This window comes from Hemicordylus capensis, chromosome 1 (genome assembly GCF_027244095.1).
Source record: "Hemicordylus capensis ecotype Gifberg chromosome 1, rHemCap1.1.pri, whole genome shotgun sequence".
NCBI classification, from domain to species: domain Eukaryota; kingdom Metazoa; phylum Chordata; class Lepidosauria; order Squamata; family Cordylidae; genus Hemicordylus; species Hemicordylus capensis.
Window position 1 is genome coordinate 72,710,398 of NC_069657.1, and position 18,993 is coordinate 72,729,390.

At 43.1% G+C, this 18,993-nt stretch overlaps 1 protein-coding gene across 7 annotated transcripts in view; it reads left to right on the forward strand.

Annotated features, from left to right (window-relative positions):
- The window catches only part of MAPKBP1 (mitogen-activated protein kinase binding protein 1), a 164,881-nt gene that overhangs the window by 39,272 nt on the left and 106,616 nt on the right, over positions 1-18,993 (forward strand). For all 7 annotated transcript variants that reach the window (XM_053283011.1, XM_053283012.1, XM_053283014.1 and 4 more), the window contains exon 3: positions 6,925-7,016. In XM_053283011.1, coding sequence (XP_053138986.1) covers positions 6,925-7,016 — 92 coding nt within the window. The remainder of the gene's footprint in view (positions 1-6,924; positions 7,017-18,993) is intronic.

Consider the following 18,993-nt stretch of genomic DNA (forward strand, 5'->3'; position numbering starts at 1 on the left):
TGGTAATTTTGTCATTGTCTGGCTCCTAGATCCAAAGAAAACTTTGTCCAGGCCTGAGCTAAAGACCGAGGGCATATACTATATCTTTCGTTCACAAAACAAAATATATCCTGTCAAAGTTTATATTCAGCTCAAGTTGAACACAGTGTTGCACAAGTTTAGCCTCCACCCATTGCAATAAATCTAGTGGGTGTCCTGCTCTTCAAGGTGACAGGGAAAGTCTTATAAGCCTGTTTCTCCTGGAGGGAAGAGAAAAGGCTACTCTGGATTAAACTATCTGGTAGCTCTTGCTTGCATAGTTGTATAATGTTCTCTCAGGCTTTTAATTGGAATTTTAATAATTTTTAAAACTTGTTTTAATAATTTTATTCTATTTTGATTGTCATGTATTTTAATTTGTGACTTTTGAGTGTTTTGGATTTTGTATACTGCCTTAGAGATGTAAATGTCAGGTGGTATAGAAATATGGTAGGTAAATAAATAATAATAATACATTCCCCAGAACTATATACTAGAAGAGAAAAAATGTGTTTGATTTGGTTTTCTGAAAGTCACATTAGGTTTAAACAGGAACAATGACTTCTTACCTCACTACATGTGTTAATAGTCTTCCCGGCTATGCTAAGTAAGTTATCGCTAGTTACTGCTATTGCGAACCATCATTGTATTTCTCTCTTAAATTTAAACTTGCATAAGAATGGTCACAGACTGTAGTTCTTTGGCCCCATGATTCATCTCCACCCCGCTCTGCCTGTTTAGCATGTGTAATTGTGCATGTGCGCACACCTGTGTGTGTGTGCGTGTGCCAACTGAGCATAACTTTGTGCATCTGATGAAATGAGTTCTTGTGCAAAAAAGTTCTGTTATGATAAATGAGTTAGTCTTTTAGGTGCCACAAGTCTCTTTGCCGTGTTTGCTGCAACAGTTGAAACATGGCTATTTCTCCGGAAACTCTTTCCAAAGAGATGCCCAATGAAGGGCCTTTTTGGTTCTCTGAAGGTATCTGGTATGTGTGCACGTACCCATACAGAGTGATATAGGAGTGGAGATGGGGAAAGGACTGGCAGTAGGTTATGAAATCCTTTTCCCTTTAGGCCACCAGTTTAGATCTACATCAAGCCCACACAATAATTAACATATGAAGGAAGGACATGGAATTCTATTGGGATGGGAAACTGGCTTGCAAAAGCGAAATGCTGTTGCAACAAAGGTGTTCTTGTGAGGCAATCTGCTCCCACAGATAGCCTTGCTAACCAGCTTCAGGGCATACCTATCTGTGGGAGCATTTCTTGTTTCAGAAGGTGGGAGCCCCTTAGGGGATAACTAACAGCAGTGAGGCAGATAAATCATTGTCCATTCCTAGGCATTTTCTGGACTATGAGATTTGCAGGGGTTAAAGCATTGCAAAGTATGCCAGAATAGTGCAACGTTTTCAAACTGGGAGTAAAGGATTGTTCAGTGCTTCGTTGTAGGCTACTGGCCATTCATATTTTCCGTCCACTGCAACGTTTTTTCAAGGCAGGACTTGTATATATTCTCCTTGAAACACATTTATCTTCCCACCTCCTCCCTGCTCCATTTGGGCCAATGGAGTTGCGGTGGGGCGGCGGTTAACATGACAATTTTTTTTAAAAAAATTCTCTGCTGCCTTGTGCAAATCGGCCAGCAGCAGGGAACCCCATTCCAAAACAAGAAACCTTGTTTTGTTTGCACAATTGCACCCTCGCGCAAGTAATAACAGTGAAAAAATAAAATCCAGTGCTGGAGAGGGGGCCATAATAATAGGAAGGAGCAGAGATTTTGGGATATTGTTACCACCATTTGTGCAGCCAAGTTGTGTGTGGAGGCTTCACTGTATGAGGAAGGAGAGGGGAGTATGGTGTGTGAGGAGATCCTCTGCAATGAATTGTTCTTGGCTGAAGGGATTTTTATTGGGGAGGGGGAACCGGGAGGAAAGAGAGAGCGGGGAGAGCCTGGTCTGCTGCAGATGCCAGAGCAAGCTAGGAGGCTTCTCAGATGGGGAGATTGTTTATTGGAGAAGCCCAGCCAGTGTCTGAGTCAGTCCCCTGTGCTCCCCATGGCTACCTTGCAGGAACAAGCCATCCATGACTACTCCTGTGGCAGAGGCTGCTTTGCTGCCCTGGCTAGAAGTGGGATATTTCATGGATGGGTTGGAGAGGGTCTGTAAAATCAACCTGTCGTCATAATGCTATTGAACCATAGTAAGCAAATGGGATTGCATGGAAGTAAATGATTCAGTTCAATGGGCTTCCTCTTCAGTAAAAGTGTCACTGAATGGGTGAAGGCTGAAATCCAGAAACAAATTACCGAATTAAGGCAAATTAATAGGAAAATGAAAGGGGATGCCTCAAGAACCCCGGAGTTAAAGGTGCTCTGATAGAAAGCAAACAATACTGGCCAGTGGAGCCCGCTCTTTGCACCTTGCTTGCAGTGTGTTTTTTGGCAGGGAGACGGGGGAAGAGAGCCTCTCTCCCTACCTGCAGTAAGCAGCGCCCATGTCATCCTGCCTTCCTATCCTGCCATGCAGGGGGAGTAGCAGTCAAGTAAGCATTATTTCATGCATGAAAAAAACCATCCACACCACCACACGCTGATTGATTGATTAAGTTCTGTCAAGTCAGTGTTGACTCTTAGCAGCTACATAGATAGATTCTCTCCAGGATGATCTGTCTTCAACTTGGCCTTTAAGGTCTCGCAGTGGTGCATTCATTGCTGTCATAATCGAGTCTATCCACCTTGCTGCTGATCATCCTTTTCTTCTCTTCAACTTTCCCCAGCATTATGGACTTCTCAAGGGAACTGGCTCTTCACATAATGTGTCCAAAATATGATAATTTGAGCCTCGTCATTTGCGCCTCGAGTGAAAATTCTGGTTTGATTTGTTCTATGATCCATTTGTTTGTTTTCCTGGCTGTCCATGGTATCCTCAAAAGTGTTCTCCAGCACCAAAATTCAAAAGCGTCAATACTTTTTCTATCTTGCTCCTTCAAAGTCCAGATTTCGCATCCTTAGAGTGTCACAGGAAAAACCATTGTCTGAATGATTCTAGTCTTTGTAGGTATAAACACGTCACAGCATCTAAATATTCTTTCCAAGGTCTTCATTGCAACCCTACCAAGTGCTAGTCTGCAGCGTATTTCTTGACTGCTGGATCCCTTACTGTTGATCGTTGATCCTAAAAGACAGAAGCTATCCACCACTTCAGTGTCTTCAGTGTCAATTCTGAGGCTGGTTGCTGTACCTATTGTCATTAATTTAGTCTTCTTTACATTTAGTCGTAGTCCCATTTTTTTCACTATGCTCCTTTCATTACTAGAGCTTGCAGACCATCCACATTCTCAGCTATCAGAGTGGTGTCACCAGCGTAGCGCAGGTTATTGATGTTTCTTCCTCCAACTTTAAAACCACGCTCATCTTCTTGCAATCCAGCTTCTCTCAGTATAAGTTCAACATAGAAGTTGAATAAATGAGAAAGTAGACAGCTTTGTCTTACTCCTTAGCTGATCTGGAACCAGTCTGTTTTACCATGTTTTTTCTGGACTGTGGCTTCCTGTCCTGTGTATAGGTGTCTCATGAGAACAATTAGATGTTCTGGGACACCCATTTTCCAAAGGATATTCCACAGCTTGACATGGTCGACTCAATTGAAGGCTTTTCTATAGTCAGTAAGGCACATATTGACTTCTTTCTGGTATTCTTTGGCTTTCTCATTTATCCAGCATGCATCAGCAATGATGTCTCTTATTCCTCGCATAAAATGTAGGGCAAGGCTCCCTACAACGGAAAAATACAGCTACTTTCCTGCAGCACTTTTACCCTGTTATAGGGGCGTAACGTATCAAAGAAACTGGAAACAAGGCATGGGAAATATGGACAGTACCATAGTGACAATGTGATGACTGTAATGTCAAAACTGCCTTGGGGTTGTTTTTAATGAAAGGTGGTATATAAATTGAACAATAAATAAATAAAAACATGATTTGACATGTTACGAAACTGTTGCAATGTGTAATCTGGAAAACGCCCTACAGGCTTTTTGGAGACTTGATGGAAGATATAATCCACAATTGTAAATAAAATCAGAAGTCGTCGACATGGAATCAAAATAATGAACTGCTGCTGGTAATATTGCATGTGTACATTAAATAAAGTCCACACTCAGTTCCCGAAGACACAGAGCAGCTTACAGCATTCTTTAGAATTAATAATCCTATCCCAAAAGGGCTCACAATCTTTTTTTTTTTTTTTTAAGAATCAAATGAAAGTTAAAAAGGGGTGTGGGGAAGTTGTCAGAGGGGAGGGTCCAGGAGGTACTTGGCCCTCCTCAGGCTGATGGAGGGGCCTGGTTGCTTGCCTCACCCTCTGCTGCATCCTGATGACAATGGCTGTAGAGGAGGACCTGGTTCTAAAGAACATAAGAACAGCCCTGCTGGATCAGGCCCAAGGCCCATCTAGTCTAGCATCCTGTTTCACACAGTGGCCCACCAGATGCTGCTGGGAAGTCCACAGGGCAAGAGCTGAGGGCATGTTGCCTCTCCTGCTGTTACTCCCCTGCAGCTGGTGTTTATAGGCATCCTGCCTCTGGAGGTGGCCTATAGCCATCAGACTAGTAGCCGTTGATAGACCTCTTCTCCTTTGAATGTATCCAAACCCCTCTTAAAGCCATCCAGGTTGTTGGCTGTCACCACATAATGTGGCAGAGAATTCCTCAAGTTGATTATTTATTTATTTTATTTTATTTATCAGATTTATACACATCCCATCTCTGGATGGTTAACAATAACATAAAAACAAGTTTAAAACATACACAAAAACTTAAAAACAATTTAAAATCAAACACAGATTAAAACCTAAACAACTTAAAAAGATGAAAAAGCTTGGGTGAAGAGGTGGGTTTTCAAATGCTTTTTAAAAATTGTCAGAGATGGCGAAGATCGTATTTCAGTAGGGAGCACATTCCACTATCTCTGGGCAGCAACTGAGAAGCCCCCCCACCCACCCCCGGTATGGCCACCAGGTTTGTTGGCGGCAACTGGAGACGGACCAATCCAGATGACCTCAGTGGTCCTCTGGAGTTATGTGTTGTATGAAAAAGTACTTCCTTGTGTTGGTTCTAAATCTCCTGGCAATCAGTTTCATGGAATGACCCCTGGTTCTAGGGTTTTTTGAGAGGACAAAAATTTATCTCTGACAACTTTCTCCACACCATGAATGATTTATAGACTTCTATTATGTCTGCCCTCAGTCATCTTTTTTCTAAAATAAAAAGCCCCAGGTGTTGTAGCCTTGCCTCATAAGGAAGGTGCTCTAGGCCCCCTGGTCATCTTGCTTGCCCTCTTCTGCACCTTTTCCAGTTCTGCAATGTCCTCCTTAAGATATGGTGACCAGAACTGTACGCAGTACTCCAGGTGTGGCTACACCATAGTTTTGTGTAAGGGCATTATAATATTAGCAGTTTTATTTTGAACCCCCTTCCTAATGATCCCTAGCATGGAATTGGCCTTTTTCACAGCTGCCGCACATTGAGCCGACACTTTCAACGAGCTGTCCACCATGACCCCAAGATCCCTCTCCTAGTCAGTCACTAACAGGTCAGATCCCATCAGCGTATATATGAAGTTGGGTTCCCCCCACTAATATGCATTACTTTACCCTTGTCAACATTGAAGCTCATTTGCCATTTTGTCACCCACACTCACAGTTTGGAGAGATCGTTTTGAAGCCCCTCACAATCTGTTTTGGGTTTCACTACCCTAAATAGTTTGGGGTCATCTGCAAATTTGGCCACCTTGCTGCTTATCCCAACTTCTAGATCATTTATGAATAAATTAAGAAGCACTGGTCTGAGTACAGAGACTGCACTCCTTTCTTTCCTCCATTTAGAGAATGTCATCTCTTGTCACCTCTATTTGACTCAGTTCTTTAGCCTCTGTCCTTGAGAAGCCTCGTTCAGGGACAGGATACTCAGTATCCTCTGCCATGAAGACAGATGCTAAGAACTTGTTCAGCTTCTCTGCAGTCTCCATATCCTCCTGCATAATCCCTTTCACTCCCTCAGAGATGAAAGTTTGGGGCGGTATACAAATTTGATAGATAGATATTTAAATAAATAACTCTAATGGTCCAGCCACCTCCTTGGCAGGATTTCTGCTTCTGATGTATTTAAAGAAGTTTTTGTTATTCCCTTTGATGCTTTTAGCTAAATGTTCCTCAAACTCTTTTTTGCCTCACTTATTGTCGCCTTGCATTTATGCTCCTTTCTGTTCTGTTCACTTGGGCCGGCCTTTCATTTGCTGTAGGAATCCTCCTTCCTCTTTATAGCTTCGTTGACTTAACCTCTTAGCCATGCTGGCATCCTCCCGGACTCAGTGGTACCTTTCCTCCTTTTTGGTATACATTCTAACTGGGCTTCTAGTAGTGTGGTTTTAAGTAAACTCCATGCATTCTGGAGCAAAGTGACTCTCCCGGTTTTCCCTTTCAGTTTTATTTTCACCATTCTCAATTTAGAGAAGTTTCCTTCTTCCTCCCTTCTTCCCATGGGTGGGTGAGTGGGGGGCAGATGACAGTTGGTCCTCCTCAGGCTGATGGATGGCCCTGACTACTTGCCTCACCCTCTGCTGCAGCAGAAGGAACAGTAACATTAGGAAAAGGTAAGGGTGTGTGTGTGTGTGTGTGTGTGTGTGTGTGTGGTGACAAGAGGGCAAAATAGGTTCTAAGGAAGAATGTCTCTTACTGATGCAGGATAACAGAGCTTGATATTTGGTGATACTTTTGCTGCTTCCTTTGCAGCATCCAGTCTTCAGTGAGATGATCACTTTGCTTCATTTTTTAAAAGGGTGTGGGTGGTGGGGTTACATGCAAGTTGAATTATATGCATCTAATTTCTTTTTTCCTTTTTACTAGGTGACCTTGGAGAAGGTGTTGGGAATCACAGTCTCAGGAGGCAGAGGATTGGCCTGTGACCCCAAGAGTGGTCTCGTTGCCTATCCAGCTGGGTGAGTCACTGAGGGTGTTCTCAAATGGGTGCACGTTGTCTGCCTAAAGATACAGTTTATGCCAAAGCTGTCTTGTAGTGGAGTGACACATTTTATAAGAGGCTCATAATTCTCTCCAATTATGGTGAACATCAGTGGTGTTGCTTTAAATCACTTTAAAGGGAATACTTTAACTGTCATGGCTAATGAAATTCTTTTTTGTGGTACCAGCCCTTGCTCTTAGTTAAGCATTAATTGTGTTGCATTATTTATAATTGGATTCTGTGGCATGTTGAACTTGGACATAACTCAAAAAACATGAGGTTGATTCTGAGCTTTTAGTGGAGTAGGTGATGCTCCCTAAGAATGTCAAATAGTGTTGTGATGTGAAGGTTCACATGCAGTGGTTGTTTTGGGATGCAAGGGAAAGAAGAGCCCCTGAGCATTTTACATCAACTTTTTCATTCTGGGACTTGTACAGTTCTTCCCGACTTTCCCTAACTGGGTCAAAACAATTGCATGGACAGGTAGACAGATTCCGTAAGGGAAGTAATCAATGACATTTTGGAGGCAAGTACATTGTGACATTCTGGAGGTAGGCAACCTGAATTGTTTTGTTCTCTATCTGAAGCATTTTCTGCTGTTTCCTAAGATTGTACAGCGGGACCTTTGCTATCCTCTTTGAGAGAATCTTCTCTTGTGATTAATTTATACCAACAGGATTTGAATCCTGCAGCCTGGGAAATGAAGACAATGAATTTTTCCCATTAGTTGTTCCATCTTGTCAAGCTACTGGGGGCTCTGATACACTACAGAAATATAGTAGAACCAAGTAAACTTCAGCAGTGCTCTTGGCCCTCAGCATCCAGAGAAAAGAAGAAGGGGACGGCTGAGTGATATTTTGGGCAATCAGACAGGGACTGGTATAGGCCTGGCGTGTGCTTCACTGACACCTGAGACAGCTTAGTGAGCTTCACCCACATTCCTAACCTTGCAGTCCACTGGAATGCCATCAATGTGAATATCCCAAGGCCCCCTGGGACCTCCCTCACCCCATTCTACCCCATTCTTATCTGACAGAAGCTGCAGCTGCCATTTTCTCCCTAAGTCCTGCTCCCCCTGCCTTTTGAAAAGCAGGAGGACATGAGTGGAAGGACGTCTGTGGAGGACCCAGCACTTGTTTCTGCTCTACCTTGCAGGGGGAGGGGAACTTGGAAGAAGGCAAAGCAGCAAAGGATTGCACCTATTCTTGGTTGCCATCCATAACTTGATATATTGTCTAAGGACCAGATTTCATCTAGTGGACTGGCCCTAGGCTGGTGCTCTTTCTTCCTCTGATCCAAGGAAATATCCATCTCCATCGCTTCACTGTCCTCCCACTGATTGGTTGCACTGTGTATTTTCATAAGAGAGTGGAAAGAGTAAATGGTTAGGTTCACATGCCCAAGCTGAAAACTGTTGGCCACCACCTAGGAAAAGTTGATGTTGTCTGTGAGTGCCTGAAATGTCAAGGCAAGCACCTTCCATATGTATATTATTATATAGTGTAGCTAATGGAATGAGAACTTGATTAGCTGGCAGATGTAATGGTGAGTGCCTGACTGTGATTCTGGAGCATGGTGAATATTTAGCCAGATCTAGCATTTGGTTTTGCTAATATGTGTGGGTGGATATAATTAGATTGGAGTGGGAAGGAAAGAAATTGTGGCCAGTCTTAGAAAGCTGCTGCTTTGGCAACTGCAGGTCTAATGTGGGGGCAGTACAGATTTCATTTTTGTCATAGCTAGGCTTGCCACGTGGTTTGTTCTGAAGCCAGCCTGACAGGGGCCTTTGTCATTGTGTGAGTAAGTAAAGTACTTACACACAGTGCTTAGCAATCTCTAATTTCTCTACTGTATGATTAACTCAGATGCTGAAAGCCAGAAAAGGAGTCTCTTTGAGGCCAAACCTGTTGTCTTTAAACCTATCATTAACAGACAGACTTAAATCAGCAAGTGGACTTTGAAGCCCACAAACAGCTATCAGGGCCTGCTATTTGGCCTGGGAGTGAATTGTGTGGTGGTCGTGATGGGGTTTAACACCTTCCCTTCTGCCATTTTTGTGCCAAAAATCCACACACGCACACACCCTGAAGAAACTATTTTCTTACAAGTGTGCTTTGTTATCCCGTTTGTGATGTTAAAAATAAAAAAGTGGGTTATAAAGACGGAGCGATGAATAACTATTCCCCGTCTAGAACAGTAGAATCCCTGACCAAAAGTACATCTGTTTTTTCTGGATTAAATTTCAGCCCCCACTCCTCATTTGTGCCTGGAATGACCCCAGTAACCAGTTCAGTGTGTCCACCACTTCCCCAGAATCAGTTGAAAATGAGATGTAGAGCTACAAGTGAACAGCATACTGAAGATATTTCAAGCCAAACCTCCAGAGGACCTATTCAAGCAGTTTCATGTATTAAAAATCAAGGGAGACAAGATGGATCATGCCTCCTTGAGCTAGAGCTAGTTTCTACTGCCGTAAAGGAAGGCATGGTCTTGAAGGTTGCCAGTCTTAACCCGGGAAACTGTTGCCAGGTACCTTTTTATATTTCACCCCATAGCACCCCATATAGGCCAAAGGCTAGAGAAAGAGACTGAATCACAGTGCCTCTTAGTCCCATGCTAGTCAGGTGACTGAAGGATATCATGGTCAATGATATTGGATGCTCTGAAGCATATAGGAGAATAAATAAGATGGTGTTCCCATATCCATCTCCTAGAGCAAGACAGTTTCAGTCCCAACACCAGATCTGAACCCAGACTGGAATGGATCCAGATAACTGATTTCATCTAGAAGTGCCTGGAATTGTGATGCCACCACCTTGCTCAAGAATGGAAGAGCTAACACTTGCTGAGGCCAAGGCTGGGTTTCTTCAAGAGTGGTCTCACTATTGTTTCCTTTTAATAGCAGCAGAAACCATAGTATATATCAGGGAGGCATGATGCCCACAGAGAGACACAGTCTGCCAGTGTTAAATAAGCCAAGAAGCCCGTGAGTCAAGAATGCAAGTGATCAGTCTCAAGCCTCCAAGCAGTCTGTTCATGTCCTCATACTGAAAGATATCCATAGTAATCTGACTAGATAACCTCATAGCTGTATCCATCTCTGACTCTGCTGTAACTGTGGCATCTAAATCAGAATGGATGGAAGCAAATTTATTTCCAAAATATTTTGCAGATACCATCAGTTAAGAAGTTAAGCTATTCCTTAGGCCTTTGCAAAGGAATCAAGGTGGTGCTTTATGGTAGTGGTGGAGGAGATGTAGGGATACCTATGAAATATGCCTAGACCGGAGGGTTTTTGTTTTTAACCAGCATGTGTGTGCCTTGCCTAAACAGTGTCTTCCATGGCTGTCTTGTGATGCTGATACAAGTCAAGGCAATGCTTTTGTATTCACTTTATCCTTGTGTTCATTATAGGCCCCAAACATACTAGAAACTGTTTGCAGACCTAATTGGGTTGCAAGGTCAGTTTGTTTTATTACCTTGTCCTCAAGGGATTTATACCTTCTTGGCAACACACACACACAAAAAGCTTGGCATTGCTGTTTCATTGGCTTCGTTGAGTCTTCATTCTGAGGCTTTAAAAGAAAAGTTGGCAGAGAGGGCTAGGATTTGCTGAATGCTCTTTCCTCTTGAACGGATGTGCTTTTTTGCTGGCTTGAGCAGTGCAAAATGTACTTGACACTGCATGGGTGCCTTCCATGCCGCTCTTACATATGCTTCAGTTGTGATTTGCTCCTCTCCAGATATTCCAGTAGTTGACTCATCATTTATTTAAATCTGCCAATTGAGGGCAGTCCTGAGATTTAACTTCTCTGCTGTTCCAGCCAAAGGGCCAAGTTATGTAACAGGCCTTTATTTTTACTGTAGAATAGTTTGAAAGTGCAAAACTCACTTAACTGTGAACATCAGCTCACCCCAACAGGCCTCAAAACTCATGAGACAATGCAATTTGCTTTTGGACTTATGTTTGTTTCCTCTCTTCTTTAAATGTCTGAAATCTAGGTTAGACTTTGGGTGCCCTTTGTCTTTTGCTGAGTGAACTTGTTCTAAAGCAAAAGTCCAAATAACACTGTTTAGAAGTTGGAACTCTTGCACGTGAGAGGAATGGCTTCACTTTAGAACTTACTACAATTTTGCATTACATGTTACGAACTCGGAGAACTGTGGATTGTTCGAAGTCTGAAGGTCAAACTAGATGTCATACAAATGCATGCTCCAACCTGGAAGTGCTTCTTATTTCATTAAAAATCTGTGGAGGAAGGTTAACTCTTTCCTCCTGTACCATTTTATTGCCAAAATCACTGCACTGAAACAGTGATTTGCAGAAAATGGCTGCTTCAGGAGCACACAGTCACCGTGGTGGGGGTGGGCGGGTGAGTTTCAGTAGGAAAGTGACATGAGGGGAAATAGTTAACCTCTCCTGCATGGTGCTCTGCCCTGACCTACCAGGTTCAGCCACTCGCCACACTCTTGTTCTCAGATTCCATGTCCCATAAATGCATGGGTCTGAGCCTCGGGGATCTTGCAGCCTGAAAAGGGCCTCCCCCATCCCCCACCTTTTCAGATATGTGAGCAGTTGTCTCTCTGGCTACTATGGGGTGTGATAAGCAGCCATGGCAGATGCTCATAAAAATAAAATACACAACTTAATCTTGAATATATTTAAAGTTTAAATTAAATTTAAAAATTTTAAATTGTTCTTGTGTGTGTGTCCCACCCCCCAATTTTTGTCTTAACGAATGTTTTACTTTGTTTTTATTCTGTTGTACCCCGCCCAGAGATGTAAGTTTGGGGCGGTATAAAAATGTTTTCATAAGTTATATTGAAGAACAGGCCTTGCTCTTGTTTTATGTTGGCTGAAGCCCTGAACAAAAGCAGCAGGTGGTTTTTTTTTTTTTTTAAAAGAGCTGGGGATACACTGCAGCATTTTGTTGCAGGTCCAGTTTGCTTTGCTTCTAAATGCTACCATCGTCAGCAGCCCAACATCCGGAACATGCAAGCAAACATGTCAGATCCGATGTACAGTGGACAGTCCTGTGCCACAAAAAATGGGTGCAAGTGGCAGGTTAGTACCAGTACTGGGAGGAAAGCCTTGATCTAGATGCTTCATCAAATCCTTTATCTGCTTACCTACCAGGAGCCTCTGAACGTTGCATGAAGTTCCATGTTGTAAGCATTTTGCAGCAACTATTTTCTTGTGACTATTTTTGGAGAAAGCAAATGAAATAACTTGCAGCTCACCTTGGAAGGCCTTGCTACGGCTGTGCTGCTATTTCTTCTTGTACACAAAACCAGGCCATGAATGGAATAAGGCTTGAGTAGCTTTATGAAGATATTTAATTTGTTATACCATTAAGCCAGTATTTAGGTTTAGCAGGGATGAAAGACCTGGAGTTGCTTTTTCAAACAGTCATTTATTTCTTTGTAACAGGCAAATGTTCTGTGGTTGCCCAGTTTTCCCTTACTCTGCCTCGTGCCTGTGTTCTTGGGATATTGAGTGTAGGGTGGGCTCTTTTTTTGTTTTTGTTTTTTGTTTTTTGTTCTGGCTTCTCTTCATATTAGGCTGCTTAGATTCTGTATCCTAGAAACAAGGAGTAAAACAAAACTAAGAAATCCTCTGAGATTACTGCTAAAGAGCACACACAAAAGTCTGAAAGGAGGAAAATGACAATCTATTTGAATTCTAAGCCATATGCTTTGATTATAGATGCCAAACAAAGGTTTTTAGAACAGTGTTTTGAATAGATTTTTTTTCTTTCTCTCATGGAAACCCCCCCCCCTCTAATTCCACTGCTCAGAACCCCCTTTGCCTTGTCTGATTGTTGCTCACTAATCTCTTATCCATTCAGGTAAATGTTTTTACATTCTCTGGTTAACCACTTGTATGTAACCCTAGTAGCTTTGAGTTTTGCCCCAGCAGCCTGTACCAGGACATAATGCTGCTTTGTGCACAGTTTCAGTCTCTGGGGCTCTTTATTACTGCTTGGAAGATAATTGGTTTCCATTTTCCCCCTGAGCTCTTCGTACAAGCGTCTATTAACATATTACCTAATGTGCTAGCTTCCCTCCTTTTGTATAGTGGCATTCAGATCTGTATTATCAAATATCTTTGCCCCTAGGACTCCTCCATTCCCAACTGCCCAGTTCTCTATGGTTCCAGAAAGACTACTACAGTTTAATATTGAAGAATTAGTGCTGTGTTTAAGCACTGTACAACTCAAATGGTATGCTCCCTATCCAAAAGGCTTTCAGTCTACAAGTTAAGGATGAATGTTATGGTGTGTCTGTGTGAGTAAGGTAAATTGCTGGTCATGAAGTGAGGTAGGGAAGAGAGAGGTGGCAGTGCAGGAGGAAATAAGGTGGTCTAGGAAATGCTTTGCTTAAGAAAGTGGCTTTTGAGGAGGGGACTACTTTTTTAAAAAAGAAAAGAGGGAGGTGGTTGATGAATAGAGGTGAAGGGTTTAAAGAACAACATTTATTTATTGCATGTGTATGCAGCTCACTCTTGATGACTCTAGGCAGTTCACAACAAAGAAAAATAAAACAATTAAACCACGTGATGATGGATGAGCAAAGGATACAGTCAGGGAATGAGATGTGGAGAATTCTAAAAGTGGGAGTCCTCCGGTTCTGCAACAACTTCAGGGTCTTGACAGGGAACCAATGTATGCACTGGAGAGGAATGACATCATTACAGTGGTGGAATAGAAATGTGTACCAGCACCTGCTCAGACTCTGACTGGAAGAGACTCTCTTGGAGGATGAGAACACCACAGCCGAGAGTTCCGGACCCAATTAAACTCCCTAGATCCAACCAATTCTGAGCAGCCACAGCTTGTTGTACTATCTGCAGTTGTCCACTTGGAGGAGTCCTGGAGTTCAGGGGTCCTGGTGCCCCCCCTCCAAAGCCCCTGTCCCTAGAACCCCCTCTATTACTTCCAGGGCCCAAGGAGCAGAGGAAACAGCATGCCAGGGTCAAACTTCTGCACCAGAGAGCAGCACACTCCTAGCTGCTTGGGGTTTCCCTCCTGATGGGCCTACTTAGGATGAGGGGTTACCAGCACAGCAGTGTTCTCTCTAATTCCCCCCCCCCATCTCTGTGCAGAATGAGTCTTGTTCTGGGCGGGAGTATCAAGGCAGTGTGTGCACACATGCATTCAGAATGGGACCTTCCTGATTCAACCTGAGTGGGATCTAAAATTAACTGAGCAGACATTTTAAAAACTAGTGAGCGTAGGCATGTGCGCACGCCTTAGAGGGAACAGTGCAGCACAGGCACTTGCTTTGGCTCAGGTGAGCTCATCTGAGCTCCAGGAAGGGGTGGGGCTCCTGGCTTCTGCATAACCTCTCATGAGAAGCTAGCTTTTGCTGCCTTCCTAGACCTAGCTATGGAAAATATGAGACTAGTGTGCTGAAAATGAATTAAAAATATTGTCTCCCAGAATTGCTTATTGGAGGGAGATATTGTTAAGATCAAAAAACAAAATTGAGGCATAACAATGTTGTCCTCACTGAAGTTGCGGGGTCATGAAGTTTTACTTTCAGTATGAGTACACTGGTGTCAAACTAGATGTGATTGTGACAGATCTGTATTTCTCTGTTTTTTACACAATATGGATTGGTCCTAGTAATAGGGTGGCGCTTATAATGGCAAGAGGAGCGCATAGGTGAGAAGTGCAGAATCCTCTCTTATCTAACAGCTGCTTTCCTCAGGCATTTTTCTCTTCTGGGATTGCAGATAACCTTTGCTGGGTGAAAAACATTTGGAGAGGCTTGTGGGGAAGTACTTAAGGAGCAGGGAGGGTACTCCTTTGGCTCTCCTTACCCATGGCACTGTTAAGCACACTCCCACCTCTTCCTTCCTTTATGATTAGGACAGATCTGTGTTGAAATACAGATCTGCCCCGGACATATACAATGCAGACCTTGGATTTTGCTGCAAAATGATGATTATCCCTGGGATTTGAGTTATTTCAGGGCATGTATCATGTGTAGTGCTTAGACAAATTGCTTCTCTGCGCATAGTGGACTTTGAAAGTGCAAGATTTCCTTTATTAGATAAATTCTAACACCATGAGCAGCAGAATCACTGAGCAGAGTGCAAAGGGTCTTCCTTCCATCCACATTATCTTCCTTTCTAAAATGGCTTGGTTAGTGTTTGCATTACTTAGTGAATGCAAACCTCCTGAACCTGGGCAGCAATCCTCTCCTGAGTCACGGACTTCCAGGATCTGTTTTTGCTAAGCTTGGGAGGTACTTAGTAGGTCTGCCATAAGCCGAGTCAGCTGGAAAATGACAGCTATCTGTGTCACAGCCAAGGCAGGGGGTGGGGTAGGGGAGCAGACACCACTCTGTGCTCCCCAGCCAGAAATATGCTTAGCATATGTAGAGATGCCTTGAAAGACGGAACAGTAAATCTCACTGTACACTGAAGAATGCATAATTTTTCTTCTTCTTCCTAATTGTGGCCATGGGCTTTTCACGAATTCCTTTCAGCTGCATGTGTATAGGACTTATGGTGTTGATCTTCTCATTTCCATGGTTCTCCCTTTTTTTAGAGTCCCTCTGTCTTCAGCTTTCTTAGTGTATAGGTAAGACATAACAAAGATCAGATAAATGGAAAAATGACCTTTCAGCCAAGTTCCACGAGGTATACAGCATGTTCCTTGATAAGGATAACTCTCTCATAAGTCTGAAAAATCTTATGAGGACTGTGTGTCACTGTGAATACTTCAGGGAGAGAATATTTTTAAATGCAGCTTAAAAGCAGGCACTCTGGATAAAATTGCCCTCCTTTAACTCCAGAATGTGGGTGTGCACATAGATTATTTTCCTCAGTTTTACCATGCAATCATATTCTTGTTTACTTGGAAGTAAGTCCCGCTGAGTTCAATGGGGCTTTTTTCCTATACATAGGTAAGTGTGCATAGGATTGCAGCCTTGATGTTTAAACTAGGCTTATACAACTTGTGACCCACCCAATATGGATGGAGGCCCATCTCTTGTTTTGCTGTTTGCCTTGGATTTCAAGAATTTGAGAACTGCCAAGTATCAGCTTGATTAGTGCTTTTAGAACTTTTAATATTTAGATCTACTCAGCAAAACTGGACAACTTTGGCAATAATCTCTACCACTGTTACTACACTTGCTCTGTACATGTATCGATCTATACCTTTGGACTTACTTTGGGGGATCTGGCTCAAAACTTATTTGGAAGTGTGTATAACAGACAGACTACAGTCTGGACACAGGTAGATGCCAACACTAGGATACCCCAGAGCAGCAACAAACTCGGAGACAAGGCTTTTGAAACAAAGTAATTAAAACTTAGAGGTACAGTGTAAATGGTAGTATTTGGCATACTGTCACAATTGCACAGGGAGTGAAGGTAGCTTCCGGGGACTCGATAAGGAGGGTGGGGGAGTGAAGGACCTGAAGACTCCAGTAGCCTTGTGGTTGGTGGGTGATGGAATGTAGACAGAAGCAGGGGGAGAGGTGGGGAAAGAAAAATGGACAGAGAGAAGAGAGAACTAAGAGCAGTTTAATACTTGTTTGTTTCTCCTCCTTGTTCTTGTGTGATGTAAAAAAGCAATAACTTCCCACCTTCAAAGGTACTGCTCAAGTAGAGGACAAGGAAAAGCAGTGAGGTGCCAACATGGCACCAAGTTTCATGGTACACCATATGCTCACAGCTAGCAAAAGGGACCAATGGGGTTCCCAGGCTGCCAGGTTTAGCCTGTGGCAAGCCCACATAGGAGAATGGACTAGCTTCAGGAGGCTCTGGGAGTTTACTCTCTAGAGGTTCTCAAGCAGTCAGATACAGGGATGGTCCCATGGCAGGCTCATGCAGAGAGTGACTCCAAGATTCTGGGTTGTAAGACTGTCCAGTGCAGGACCCCCCAACAGTTGGATGCAAGGAGTGCTTAAGGATAGTAACTTCAGTTCAGTTTTTTTCTGGACCAGTGTTCTAGTGTTGAGGCTCAGCAGCCCAGTAATTCAGCTAAGACAGGGGAAAGGGCATGAGTGCACTGTAGGTTGGTAGGCTCTGAAGCAATAGAAGCATTTTGTGCCATGGTAGTAACAGCAAAAACACTTCCCAGAACTTGTCACGTGTGTTTGGGGACAGAACCTTTTATAATTTTCTGTTCTCTACAGTTTTCCAAAGGTGGGGAATTGTTTAAAGAGGACAAAAGAACTGGACTTGAGGGTGTGGATGCGGTGGTAGTTATTCAGAGGAAGTGCAGTACAAAAGAGCTCTGTTATTCCAGATCTGCATGACTGACTTTAGACTTGACCTTGATTGCATTCCAGGGTACTCTGGGGGTTTAAAAGCTCTCCAGCCTCAACAGCTTTTAAAAGATCTTTTTGCTGTGTCAAGTACTCAGGCTAAGAATGCACAAGTTTCAGTGGGGGTGTGCCAGCTTTTGCACTGGTTCAGTCTTTGTATGACACTGCTGCTTGATCCAAGCAGAGACCAGTTTCCTCCTGACAAGTGCCTGTCCATTCTCTGTTTCCATTGGTTCCTGTAGAAAGCCAGAGCTTCCCAAAGGCGGTGGGGTGGTGGGTAGGGAAAAGCTGGCTGGTTACAAATTTTTGCTCCTAGCACTAGAAGTGGCGCTCCTGCTCCAGTAGCAAATTTGGCTGCTATGTTAACCATCCTGTGCTTCCGAGAGCTGTGTTTTTGATGACAGCCAAATCCCTGTAGTAATAAAAGAGTTAATTTACCCTGCCAGAATTTAAATGGCAGTATAGAGAGTTTGTATTTTCTTTTTTAGAAGATGGGCATTTGGCCTGTTGAATGAACTCCCTGTGCCCATGCACCTTCTGCGTGGGGATATCCCAGTAAAGCCAGAGGAAGTCTTCTTCTTCTGTAAACTATGTTAATAATGGCCCTTTTCATTTACTGCTCAAATACAGTTGATTATAATAACTTTTCTGCAGCTGGGCTTTATGTCCTGCGCCAAAGAAAAGCAGCACAAGTTGTCAGTGTTCTAATTTGGCCCACAGCAAAGAGGAATAGTGGCAACTAAACAACGCAAATAAAATGGAGCTATTGACAAGACGCTAGAGCAGTTTTCCTTCTGCCTCTTCTTCATCTGAATGCAGTCTCTAAAGGAAAGGAAGCCTGCTTACAATGGAAGGTCTACATTTAGAAAAACAACACTACCTCTCCTTTCCTCCATGGAATTGGGTAAGAAATGGTGTAATGTTACTTAGTGGGCGGGCTTTCATGGGGAAACTGTATCGAGCAGATCTTTCTATTGAAATAACACACACTCATCTTTGCATGCTTTGATCCAAATGAAAATATGTCTGATATAGTGAAATGTAAACTGCCATAAATCTGGACTGTAGTTCAATAATTCCAAGAAGTTTTAATAAGTGTGGTTTATAGACATTCTCAGTAGTTGCTTAGGGTTGTCTGCAGATGCCCATTCCTTAGTCATGTTTTGCATGAAGTTTGTATTCTTAATATTGCTTGATGGCAGTTAGGAAATAATTTCTAAATAATAATAAAAATGCACCAGCTTGCACTTTTGTGAAAATTGTCTGCTTGAGTCTGGCTGTTTTGGAACAGAATACTGGAGGGAAGCCTAAAGCACAGCTCTCAAACTGGAGATTGGGGCAGGTAGGGTGTGTGGGTGTGTCTATAACTGCAGATGCCAGGGGTTGACCCAGGGAGGGTGGCCCTAGAGACTGAAGCATCTTTTAGTCAGTTGCTTCTTCTCTGGGATGGTGCAATCCTCTGCCTTCTCCAGAAACTGCCTTGCAATGCCATCCTATGCATATTTACTCAGAAATATGTCCGTTGTATCCAGTGAAGCATGCTTAGGATTGCAGCCTGAGAGCAACAGCAGTTTAGGGAGTTGAGAAGACTTGGCATTTGTTTGGAACTGGCATGCACTCCAATTGCCCCACTGAGGGACAAGACTAAAATTGTGGGTCCTCTAATG